The sequence below is a fragment of the Stegodyphus dumicola genome, chromosome 10 (genome assembly GCF_044657685.1).
Source record: "Stegodyphus dumicola isolate Sdum_Otavi_A_Nest chromosome 10, ASM4465768v1".
Taxonomy (NCBI): Eukaryota; Metazoa; Arthropoda; class Arachnida; order Araneae; family Eresidae; genus Stegodyphus; species Stegodyphus dumicola.
In genome coordinates, this window is record NC_140777.1 from 86,980,965 (window position 1) to 86,993,675 (window position 12,711).

At 32.0% G+C, this 12,711-nt stretch overlaps 1 protein-coding gene across 1 annotated transcript in view; it reads right to left on the minus strand.

Annotated features, from left to right (window-relative positions):
* The window catches only part of LOC118195613 (propionyl-CoA carboxylase alpha chain, mitochondrial-like), an 80,473-nt gene that overhangs the window by 36,883 nt on the left and 30,879 nt on the right, over positions 1 to 12,711 (minus strand). Inside the window, exons 7-9 of the mRNA XM_035366949.2 lie at positions 12,557 to 12,593; positions 10,934 to 11,012; positions 9,484 to 9,586 (exon numbers count right to left, since the gene is read on the minus strand). Of these exons, the coding sequence (XP_035222840.1) occupies positions 9,484 to 9,586; positions 10,934 to 11,012; positions 12,557 to 12,593 (219 nt within the window). The remainder of the gene's footprint in view (positions 1 to 9,483; positions 9,587 to 10,933; positions 11,013 to 12,556; positions 12,594 to 12,711) is intronic.

Genomic DNA, 12,711 nt, shown 5'->3' on the forward strand with positions numbered 1-12,711 from the left:
TTGAATCTTTTAAGTGGGAGTTGTTTCCTCATCCGCCGTACAGTCCCGACCTGGCACCGAGCGACTTCCACCTATTCCCAGCAATGAAGAAGTGGCTGGCTATGCAACGTTTTGATGACGACGCACAGCTGCAAGAAGAGGTAACGAAGTGGTTGAAGGCGCAGGCGGCCGAATTTTTCGACGAAGGAATTTCCAAGCTCGTACATCGCTACGATAAATGCCTTAATTTGTATGGTGACTATGTAGAAAAGTAGTATTTGAGTGTGGCTTTCATCTGTATATAATAAAATTTGTTTCCTATACTTTGTTTATTTTTTTATTCCAAAACGTAATCTACTTTCTGGATAGCCCTCGTATATATATATGTAGTGCTGATCGCTTGGAGCTGTGATGAAAACCAGATGCCGTGACGTCATTCTCTCTACGAGCTGCGAAGGCGGCAAGCAAAAATTAGGGAATTACCGTTTTGAGATGATAGACGATCGACGTGGGAGCAGAGACGCTGCTTCTGTTCAAAAAGAACTTTGACGAATCATTACTTGTTTAATTCTCTTAAATGTTAAATTTATGTAATAATCGTTTGTCTAATTAAAATGTCTTTCGTTAATTAATTTGATCATCGTTTAAAATCCCACAAAAATTTTCTCAGAAGTGGGATAGCACTTCAGCACTCGAATGAACTGTAGTTTTACCTGCTTTCCTGGATTACTACCGGTTAAGATTTACTGTTGCTGTGCTGGACTATTTTACGATGTATAATCAACTATGTTTCGAACAAAAACCTCATCAAACTCCTAGGAATGTATGCTGATTTACCTGAACTGAAACTGCGTAATAGTGAGTAAATAGTGTGCGGCTCTATTAAAGACTGGAATTAATTTTAATAATACTGGATGTCAAGTGTCAAGACGTGAATTGTGGCCAAAAATCCATCGGACATAACCTGTTTCTACTCGCCTTTTGTCGACACCATTTGTGATCCATTCGATGGTATGGAAGTAATTTGTTTCGTTTCTGCTTCTGGATTATAGAGCCAAGAACATCGTGGATTACCATTATATGAAGTGAGTGATTTTCTCAATTTTATTAACTATGTTTCTAATTGATGTGCCGGGAATGGAAGATGTCCTGAAAAGTGAAAAAGCGCATAATATAAAATTATTACACAAAATAATATTTAACGATGTGGGCGACAGAAATAATAAAAAAAGGTTAAGACAATTGAGTGGTTTTTCTTTAGAAGAGAATAGTAAAGAACTTAATGAAAAACTCAAAAAAATCAAACAAGATTTTCAGGCTTATGAATTAATTTCCATTGCCAATGTTTTATGCATTGATAGCTCTGGCACACAAGATGACTTAGCAACCCGAATTGTTTCTTATCTGAATAATTTAGAATTGCTTAAAAATAATGTAATTTTAGAAGAAAGTGAAAACGAAAGTGATTTAGAGGGTGTGGATGGTGGGGATAAAAATGAAGTAGATGATAATGTTCGAGATGAAACGAAACTAAGAAACAATTCTGGTGCCACAGTGAGACAACTTTCTTCCCAATGTGCTAATGATAATATTCTTAGTACAATTGAAAACAAGTCGAATGTATTTCATAACTGTAGTATAAATGTTACTATTGAAGACGTCAAATCTTTTGTTGCTCAATTTGATGGCCAAAGCCACGAAAATGTCAGTAGTTGGGTCGAAAGTTTTGAAGATGCAGCTACCATTCTTCAGTTAAATGATTTACAAAAACTGATTTTTGCTAAACGCCTGATGACAGGCAAAGCAAAACTATTTGTTCTTAGTGAACCAAAGTTGAACTCATGGCAAGTTTTTAAGAATGCCATTCTTGATGAATTCCGGTCCAGCTGCAATTCGGCCGAACTGCATGAGTTATTATCAAAACAAAAAATGAAGAGCAATGAAACATTTGATGAGTTTTTTTTAAATATGAAAAGAATTGCTAAAAATGGTCAAATTGAAGATGTTGCTTTAATACGATATGTTATAGATGGTATACCAGGCTCCGCGTTTAAAAAATCTTGCTTGTATGGGTCACAAACATTAACTGATTTTAAGAAGAAATTGAAGCTTTATCAACAGTTATGTGATGATGAAGAAAAGTCGCGAACGTCTAAAACAAAATTTGAAAGTAAACAAAAAATTGAATCTAGGCATAAATATGACTCAAAAAATTCTGTTAACCAAACAAAGCGTAACGTAACCGATAGTCGAGGAACAATTCCTGAAATTAAACGTAATACAACCTGTTTCAACTGCGGTGAAAACGGTCATATTTCCAAACAATGTGTTCATAAAGATAAGGGAGTCAAATGTTTTAAATGTAAAGAATTTCGGCACCGAAGTTTCGAATGCTCAAATATGAATACGAAACCAGAAGTATCAACCGTGAATATTGATGTAGTCTCGAAGTTGACCAAAGAAGTAAAAATTAATGATGTATATGTAACCGCGTTAATAGACACAGGAAGTCAAACTACTTTGTTATGTAGATCGACTTTTGATAAACTGAATATCGAAGGCCTCGTGCCCGTAAGTTCAACGCTGAGTGGGTTCGGTAAATGTCAAGTAAAACCTCTAGGTTTCTTTAAAGGTAATATTAAAATTAATGATTTCCAGTGTACTGCAGATATTTGTGTTGTAGACAACAATGTAATGACACATGAAGCCATTTTAGGCTTAAACGTAATATTAAAAGGGGAAATATTAATAAATAAAAATGGGGTTACCATAAAAAGTAAGTCACAGAGTGTAGAGGAAGTAAATATTGTATCTGTTTTACCTGTTGACCTAGCTAGTAACGAAGATGAAATAAACATTGCACCTAGTGTTCCAAACTACTTTAAAGAAACTGTTCAACAGTTAGTTTCGAACTATATGCCATGTAAGACCAAATCTACGGACATACAGTTAAAAATTTTCGTTAAAAATAACGAACCAGTATCGCATCAACCGCGTAGATTACCCTTTGCGGAAAAGAAAATTGTTGAAACCCAAATATCCGAATGGCTAAAGTCAGGAATTATAGAACAGAATTCTTCGGAATATTCCAACCCATTGGTCATCGTTAAAAAGAAAGACGGGACACCAAGAGTTTGCGTTGATTATCGTCGTTTAAACAAAGTTGTCGTAAAGGATAGATTTCCCCTTCCCCTGATTGAGGATATCCTAGACCGCCTTCAAGAAGCACGTGTTTTCAGCACTATTGATCTCAAAAATGGCTTTTTTCACGTGGACGTCGAAAAGGAAAGTCAGAAGTACACATCATTTGTTACGCATGAAGGACAGTACCAATTTTTGAAAGTGCCGTTTGGACTCTGTAACTCACCAACTTCCTCTGTAACTTCCAGAGATTCATAAATACCATTTTCCGACCGCTAGTTAACGATGGCATCGTTTTGCCGTACATGGACGATAGCATCATTTTATCCGCCTCATACGAAGAGGGAATAGAGAGGCTGAGTCAAGTTTTAAATCTAGCGAGTGAATACGGGTTGGAAATAAATTTTAAAAAATCCCAATTCTTAAAGAAACGAATTGACTTTTTAAGTCATGTCATAGAAGAGGGTAAAATTTTCCCATCCACCTTGAAGACGCAAGCTGTTATAAATTTCCCTGAACCATCTAATTTAAAACAGATACAAAGTTTTCTTGGGCTGACAGGGTATTTCAGAAAATTTATTAGTAAATACTCTATAATTGCCAAGCCACTTAGCGACCTGCTAAAAAAGGGTAATAAGTTCGAATTCGGTGAAGAACAAAAGATCGCATTCAATCGTTTGAAATCAGCACTAGCTGAGAAGCCTGTACTTGCAATTTATAACCCTAATTATGAAACCGAACTACACACAGACGCCAGTATAGAAGGATATGGGGCGATTCTAATGCAGAAACCCCCAGGTGATAGCAGTTTTCACCCCACTTATTTTATGAGTAGGAAAACCTCTGATGCAGAGAAAAAGTACTCAAGTTACGAGTTGGAGGTCCTCGCGATCGTAGAAGCACTAAAAAGGTTCCGTGTTTACCTTTTGGGAATTTCATTTAAGATAGTGACGGACTGTTCAGCATTTCAACGGACGATGGAAAAAAGAGATTTAGTGACGCGTGTTGCTTATTGGGCTCTGTTGTTACAAGAATTCAATTATGTTATAGAGCATCGTAAAGGTGTTAGAATGCCACATGTAGATGCTCTGAGTAGAGCTCCTGTAAACGTCTTATGTATTTCTATTGAAAATATCTTACCTAAATTAAAACTTGCACAAGAAAATGACACTGAAATAAAAACCATTAAAGAATTATTGGAAACCTCAAGTTATGAAAATTATTGTAATAGAAATGGCGTACTATACAAGTTTATTGACGGTAAAGAACTGATAGTCGTATCAGAAAGTATGCAGACTGAAATCATAAAAGATGCTCACGAGAAAGGGCACACCGGTTTCAAACATACAGAGAAACACCTGGATGAATACTATTTTATTCCCAAACTTCGGCAGAAGATAGAAAACGTTATCGCGAATTGTGTTCATTGCATCTTAATAAATCGCAAAGCAGGGAAAAAGGAAGGATTTTTACATCTGCGATTCAAGGAGGACATTCCGTTGCATACTTATCATATAGATCACTTGGGTTCTCTGGAAAGTACCCATAAAAACTACAAGCACCTATTAGTAGTGGTCGACGCCTTTACTAAATTTACTTGGATTTATCCAACAAAATCTACGACCTCAGCTGAGGTGATAGCGAAGTTAGAGAATCAGAAGGCCATTTTTGGAAGCCCTTGTCAGATCATTTCTGATAGAGGAACGGCTTTCACATCCAGTGAGTTTTCTGACTACTGTGCTAAAGAAGATATTAAACATCATCTAATCACCACAGGCCTGCCGAGAGCAAATGGACAAGTCGAACGAATCAACCAAGTCATTATATCAGTGTTAGCGAAACTGTCCTTAAAAAACCAACCAAATGGTATAAACATACACACGAAGTTCAGAGAATGCTTAACTCAACATATCAAAGAAGCATTAACACCACTCCGTTCGAATTACTCTTCGGTACTAAAATGAACAGTAAGGGCACCAATCAGCTCAAAGAACTGATAGAAAGTGAGTTTCAATCTCAATTCGAGTCTCAAAGAGAAGAATTACGAAAGCAAGCCAAGAGGCAAATTTTCCAAGTCCAACAGGAAAATAAAAAGACATATAATGCCAAAAGAAGACAAGCACAGCCGTACAAAGTTGGTGACTTAGTGGCAATCAAAAGGACTCAATTCGGACCACACTTAAAATTAAGAGCGAAGTATTTCGGACCTTATAAGATCAAGAAAGTTAAGGGTGGTAACACCTATGACGTAATAAAGGAAGGATGCCATGAGGGGCCCATATGCACTACCACATGTGCCGAATTCCTCAAGAAATGGACGGCGCTTTAAAATTTTTCACGAACACTGATTTCTGTTATTGTATATTCTTGCTTGTTGCTTTGTTTTTTTTTTTTTGTTTGTATTTTGCAGTGTCCTGGAGGGCCAGTCCACCCTCGGATGGCCGAAAATGTAGTGCCGATCGCTTGGAGCTGTGATGAAAACTAGATGCCGTGACGTCATTCTCTCTACGAGCTGCGAAGGCGGCAAGCAAAAATTAGGGAATTACCGTTTTGAGATGATAGACAATTGACGTGGGAGCAGAGACGCTGCTTCTGTTCAAAAAGAACTTTGACGAATCATTACTTGTTTAATTCTCTTAAATGTTAAATTTATGTAATAATCGTTTGTCTAATTAAAATGTCTTTCATTAATTAATTTGTTCATCGTTTAAAATCCCCACATATATATGATGACTTTGCTCTATGCAAACAGGCAACCTGTAATTAACTTTCCGCAATTTCAGGAACTTCTCCTAGACCAGTACTTTCGAGAACATTCTGGCATGTTACATAATCGCTGCTATAAAAGAAGAGTTTGCACCATTTTTTGTCAGACTGCTTTTCTCTGCCTGCCACTGTAATACTCTTTGCTGCCGCTCTTCCTGTCTGTCTTTCTTTGTTTGAATAGTATGACGCAGTAAATTTAAAGTTAATCATATTCAATCTAAATTACTATTGCATATGTAATTTTGAAGAATCTAAAGGAATAATGACCTGCCATTTTAAGTGAATAAAGATATGGAGTTTTAAAAAATGAACTCTTTCGGTGTCATCATTTCTGCTGTAAGCCACTCAACCATGTCCGGATTTTGATGCCAAGCTTCATCATTTCCAATGCCGATCTACTGCAATTATCACACATATGTATATATGTTTTTAAAGATATAAATGTTACATTCTTTACAAGCTTGAATCAGGAGTGATGTTTTTTGCAGTAATTCATAAAATACTCTAAAATAAAGTAAATCTTCACATTCATATAATAAATTAATATTTATGTATGATTATATTATATTCATACATAAATTTATAAATTATAATCCATATATAAATATATGAATTTCATTAATTTTATTATGATGCATGAATATAACATTCTTTGTAAAAAATAGGGAGGGAGAAATATCTTTAGATTCTATGGATTTTATGTAAAGTTAATGAATTTTCATAAAATCTTCATTAATTTAAGGTTTTTTTTTTACATAATATCATATTTTATACTGGCATAAAAATATTTCATTTAATTCTTTTAGTGACTGAAATTCATACAAATAATACTTACACAGCATTTTATTACCTTACTGTTTATATGTTAAACGTATTAATTATTAGAACTATATCATAAGTTTTTAGATCAACAGAGGAAATAAAAGAGTATATTTTTTAAGTGGTTGACTTGAATCCCTTCCATATGCCGCATTCTACTTTTCAAATTGCTAATTCATACACACAGTTTATAATTTTGCTTTTCATAATATGTTTTAAAATATTAAGATTATATATATATATATATATATATAATAAAATAATAGAGAATATAAATGAAAATTATCTCTTAAGAAATGATAAGTGAAATTTAGAAAGCAAATGTGCACTATTGCGGTAATCATAAATTTTTCAGTATATTTCCTTTTTTGAGTTTTAAAATGTAATACCTTGTTAATAACTATATTACCATATAGGTCTATTTAGAAAAATATTCAGATTATTGATATATATCATTAAATTTTTTAGCTACATAAAAGAATAGTATTTATGCATTAGCACAAATATCTAGGCACAATTTGGTGATTTTGCAATAAAAGGAAAAGAATGATGATTTATAATAGTAAAAAATTAATCTATACAATCTTAATACATGAGATGATTTGGAAACAATGAAGATAAATGATGGGGTCATGCAAATGCGACAAGAAAAAGTGTGCACAGTTGTCTCATGTAAATGTGTTGTAGATGTATAATAGAAGCATAACAGAATGGTAAAACTTGCAGATATGGCCAGATTCATATTTTCTTTTATGGTTGACACACATTTTTATAGCCAACATAAAATAAATTAACTATAATAAGTGGGCCTACTCCAGAATATTCTACATTTTTGAAGAGAGGAGCTGTTAGCAGGTCTAGCTAGCAGGAGAAGCGGAAAGCTAGCACACCCTATTCCAGTGAAATACTAGTTAAAAAGGATTTGGGTTTTAGTTTACAATTAGGGTTACAGTTCTGAATTATCTGCATCATCAGCATTATGAAAAAGATGGAGAGGATGTATCCAAATTAAAATAGAAAATTATTGGACTACTACAAATTAATGTTAGTAATTTGCTTTTCATATTTTTTATGTTGCATGCATATTTTGCATTTTAATTAGGTATTTATCCTGAAAATCAACTAATAAACATGCTTACGGGTTTTTTTTCCTTTTATTCTGGTGGAAGTTTTGTAACAATCAATTTACAGATTAAAAGCAATTATTCCCTCAGCAATCCTGCAATACTGTATTCCTGTACAGTCAAAAGTCGTTAATCCGGACTCGTCGGGACTTCGGCGATTCCGGATTATAGATCATCAGTTTAAATCTGGTAAGATGGTATGCAGAAATTATAAAATTAAAAATATGAAACCATAATTTATGAAATAAAGAACAATTATGATCTAAAGGGTATCAAAATTTACAAAAAGAAAAAGCTTAATATTTATTTGTTTACTTTATTAAACATTTCTTTCAATGTAAGCTGTTTAAGTTGCTTCGTTTCAGGTGATAACACTTTCTCTTTAATTCTATTAACCAGACATAATTTCTTGTTTAGTTACAAAGTTCCGCCGTTCAAGTCCTATAATTGCTATGTCGAGAATACCGACTAATTTGTCAATCGAAATTTTTTCGTTTTCAATAAACACTGTGTCACTTTCTTCACTATCGGAAGTGAATTATAATGACGAAGAACTTTATTTAAATCATATCAAAGACGGAGTACATCGAGATGAAATACTACATTTAGTATGGAATTATAAGCCAAATAAAATAAAAATATCTGCCCTGAAGATAAGGATAGTGCTGACAGATCAACTTCCAATTCATTGGGCGCTGTGTCGTTTCTTTCCCCCGCAGAACAGCGTGAAATTGATAAACATATTTCGGAATAATTAGATAATCAAACGACATGCCTTTATCCATTTTTTGCAGAAATTCCACTTTCTGTTTAATGGACTTCGAAACATACTTTTGCTTTGTAGATGCTTTACATATTAGTAAATATATATCGGAAATTCTATTTGAAAGTTCAAGCTTACTTTTATAAAATTGCTCTAACAGTCTGCAAAAAAATAATAAGTGGGATCCAATTCAAAGATCAAGGAACAACGCAATCTGCAACATTAACTGAATTATATAATTTTAGCCTAGCTTATACCATCCGTTATACATTAAAAGCGCATGCGTAAATGTATTATGAGCATGCGCACACGCATATTCGCAGCCTTAAAGGTCTTACGCGCATGCGTCAACGCGACGCAGGCGCAGAAAGTTTGTAGCATTGAGGTCTGGATTATAGATCATTCCGGATTATGGGTGTCCGAATTAACGACTTTTGACTGTAGATGATTTATTAATTTCCTTCACTGCAGAAAAGTTTCAGAAGTACATATGTTAAAATTGTATATAATAATAATAATAATAAAAAAAAAAAATTAAGATTTGTCTATAGGAGTTGTTGGAATTTTAAATACAACAAAAAGAACTCGTACAAAAATGGTTACACTGCCTTATAAAACTGAAGAATTATTATATGCAGAGTTTCCAGAATTTGGCATATTCTGAAAAGTTCACCAATTCATATTAAAATGGTTTCACTAATACATAGTATGAAAAGAATATATACAGACAGAAACAAAAATATTATGTTTATTTATTCATTTATTATTCTTTTTTGAAAGAGTTTTTAAAATAGTTTTGTTAAGTAAAATATACACAGCTTTTATGCTAATTAAAATTTGTAAAAAACTTAACAAATATAAAGCAAATAATTTTTTTAAAAAAAAACATACCTGGATTTCAATATGCCTTGGATTATCAACAAACTTCTCAACAAGCAATCGATCATCACCAAAACTAGATTTTGCTTCTTGAGAAGAGAAACGAAAACCTTCCCTAAAATGAGAATACTGAATGTATGAGTAATAAAACTTAAATCTATAATCAATATAATATAATTTAGTAAACTGTAACATTATACAAAAATATGAAATTAAAAAGAACAAATATAAAAAATAAATAAACAGCAACACATACTGAGTGTGACTAAAATAATGCTATTTGATATCTTTTTCAATACTCCATAGTTTTAAATTTCCAAAGTTCTCTAGAACAGCTTACAAATACAGTACAAAGTCTGAAATCCAGATGTCCAATATTTGGACCTCTGGATCACTAGTAATTTTTTTTTCTTACAAAGTCTCGTATTATATATAATAAGAATTAGACAAGAACATAATATTCAAGAAAAAACAGCTATGCCATGAAAGTGATTTTTCTCCTGATTACCTGTAATTTTTCTGTCACTTTTAAAAACCTGCTGTCTAGAGAATCATATTGTGGCTAATGAAAGTAAATTAATTGAAATTGTACTGATATTCATCATGACCACTTTCAGTTCTTGAGTTTCTGGTGGGATTAACATTTTTCTTAAGCAATAAATAAAGCACCAAGACATACTAACTTGAAGAGAAGGATGTCACTCATACCGGTTTTCTTTTGTTTGCATAGCAGTAGGGAAGGGAGAAAGATTCTCAGGAACCTCAGTTAACATAGCCCTTTTACCTTTCTGATATGAAGCAGGTTATTATTTTGTCTCTCTTATTATTAATCGTATCAAAATTGTTTTAGAAAATCACATCTACAATTTACTTCTCTGAAATTGTACATCCAATCAATAATGAAATTTGAGTGCATTGAAATGCAGATATTAAGTAGAATTTTAGAAATTGATGCTCAATTAAGATTATCCAAGAATTGTAAAAACATTTCAATATAAAATGTGATGTGTGAAGCATTGCAAGATCATGATAGATTGCGCTTGCAGATATTTGAAAAAAATGCTTGGCATGATTTATAGCCAGCAACCAAATTTCATGATGAAGAAGAGAAGTGCTATGAAGGCCATCACAAGAAAAGTGAAATTTTCCAATTAAAGGAATAAGGTAAATGCTGCATGAAGATGATATAAGTCATACATTGCAATGAAAATTGTTCAATCATGAATAATTTAATGAGAAATTGAACTATGATCTACTGTCTGACCACAGTCTTCATGCTAAACACACTGACTTCTGCCATTAATGAACTGATGCTCTTACTTCAGTAAGTTTTGGATAACAAGTTTTATTTTATTTATGTTCCTCTTATGTTTATAAAAGCATCAGTTTCTGAAAATGCAAGAAATATTCCAAAATATAATATGCAGGAAAAAAATAATAATAACTGAATACAAATACATACGTGGCATCTTTATCATTCCATGCAATCCTCATGCCTTTTCCACCACCACCAGCAGATGCTTTGATCATAACTGGATAGCCTATGATAAATTTAAAATCTTAAATAACTAAAAAATATTAAAAACAATTTTACTACGAGGCATTCTTTTATGCATGAGTTACGTAAAATATTTTCAGTTATTTATTCTGATGTAAAACACTTAAAAGGGCTAAAAGCTATGAAAATCACTAACAGCATTTATTTTTTAAAAATGCAGAAGTAACGAAAAAAATGAACTTTGTCTAAAAATTCCTGCCTTTAAGATTACATAATGTTGTGTATAAACAGATAATTAAAAAAAAAAGGAAAATATTTACATTAACTGATTAAAAAAATTACAGCCGTTTTCTGCTTTGAAGAACACAGAAACAAAATATGTTTTTTTAATTCAACAACAGAAATTATATAAATTTGAACTATCCAATTTTAAAATCACAGAATTATACATGTAACTTTTTGATTGCAGTTCAGAACCATATATCAATTTTACAAAAAGTGAAAATGAAAGTGACAAAAATTTTCTGAGCCCTTATTTGAACATTTCAAGTAAAAGATAAGTTGGATTATTTACAACAGTAAAACATATAAAACCAAAAGATGCAGCTTTCTCAGCTTAATTTTTTATTTTCCTTCAATAAGTTCATTCATGTTTACATAACGATTAGGAAAATTCAACCTAAGATACACTTTCAAAGTTCAATGATTTCCAGTCTTCACTGTTTGACAATCAAATGAAAAAATGAATTATTTACAGTTTTACTTTTTAAATGTACAATATTCTTGAATTTATCGCAAGAAATCATTCTGTATCTTTGAAGTCATAGATTATATTAAAAACTGTATAAAATGCCAAATGTTTACAAAAGTATTAATATACTTTTGTAAGCAATATAGATTTGTTCCAAACATGTAACATTTAAATTAAACCAATTTTAACTAAATTTCAAAATCAACATCTACATAACAATTATTAATATAAAATACTATCATCATGTATTTTTTATCACAAGAAGAGCAATCGCTTTTCATTTGCAGGCGCAACCTATCATGATCTTTTTTATTGACCTTAAGTGACACTATGTAGGAAAATAATATTTTATCAATTTTTATTAGCAAAGGATTTAGTTATCTACAGCATTTAAGAATTCTGAAGAACTTATGATATAACTGAAGAAGACAATAAGACAAAGTGCAATTGCTAGTTTGAAAATGAGAACCAAATAATTTTGTATCTACTTCAAGTGGTACATATAATCATTCAAACATATCAAAGCTAAAAGTAAAACTATGTTTTCCAACTTCTGGTATAATTTTCTTTTTTAAAACTTTCTTTCTTTCAAGTGCCACATTGAATTAGCAAAATAATTTACTAGAAGTCATCTTCACACTGCATTGATAATATTTTTAAAATTAAACCAATGTTATTTATGCTGAGTTCCATTCAGAAAAAGATATGTCCATCCCTTCCTCAAGCATATTTAATTTTCCCAAATTACATTATGAATAAGTTTTATTTATTTTGAATTTTCTTAAATATGTAAAGAATAAGTAATTACACAATACTGACATTTAAATAATAGTTACCTATTTCTTGAGCAATCTTCACACATTCTTCAGGAGACTGAATAAATATTTTGAAAATAATTAGTTGTTTCACCACATTAGCCATACATATTAATTCAAACAAATGATGAAAAAAGAGACGATTTTATGTAGAAATTTACACAAAAGCCTTAGCG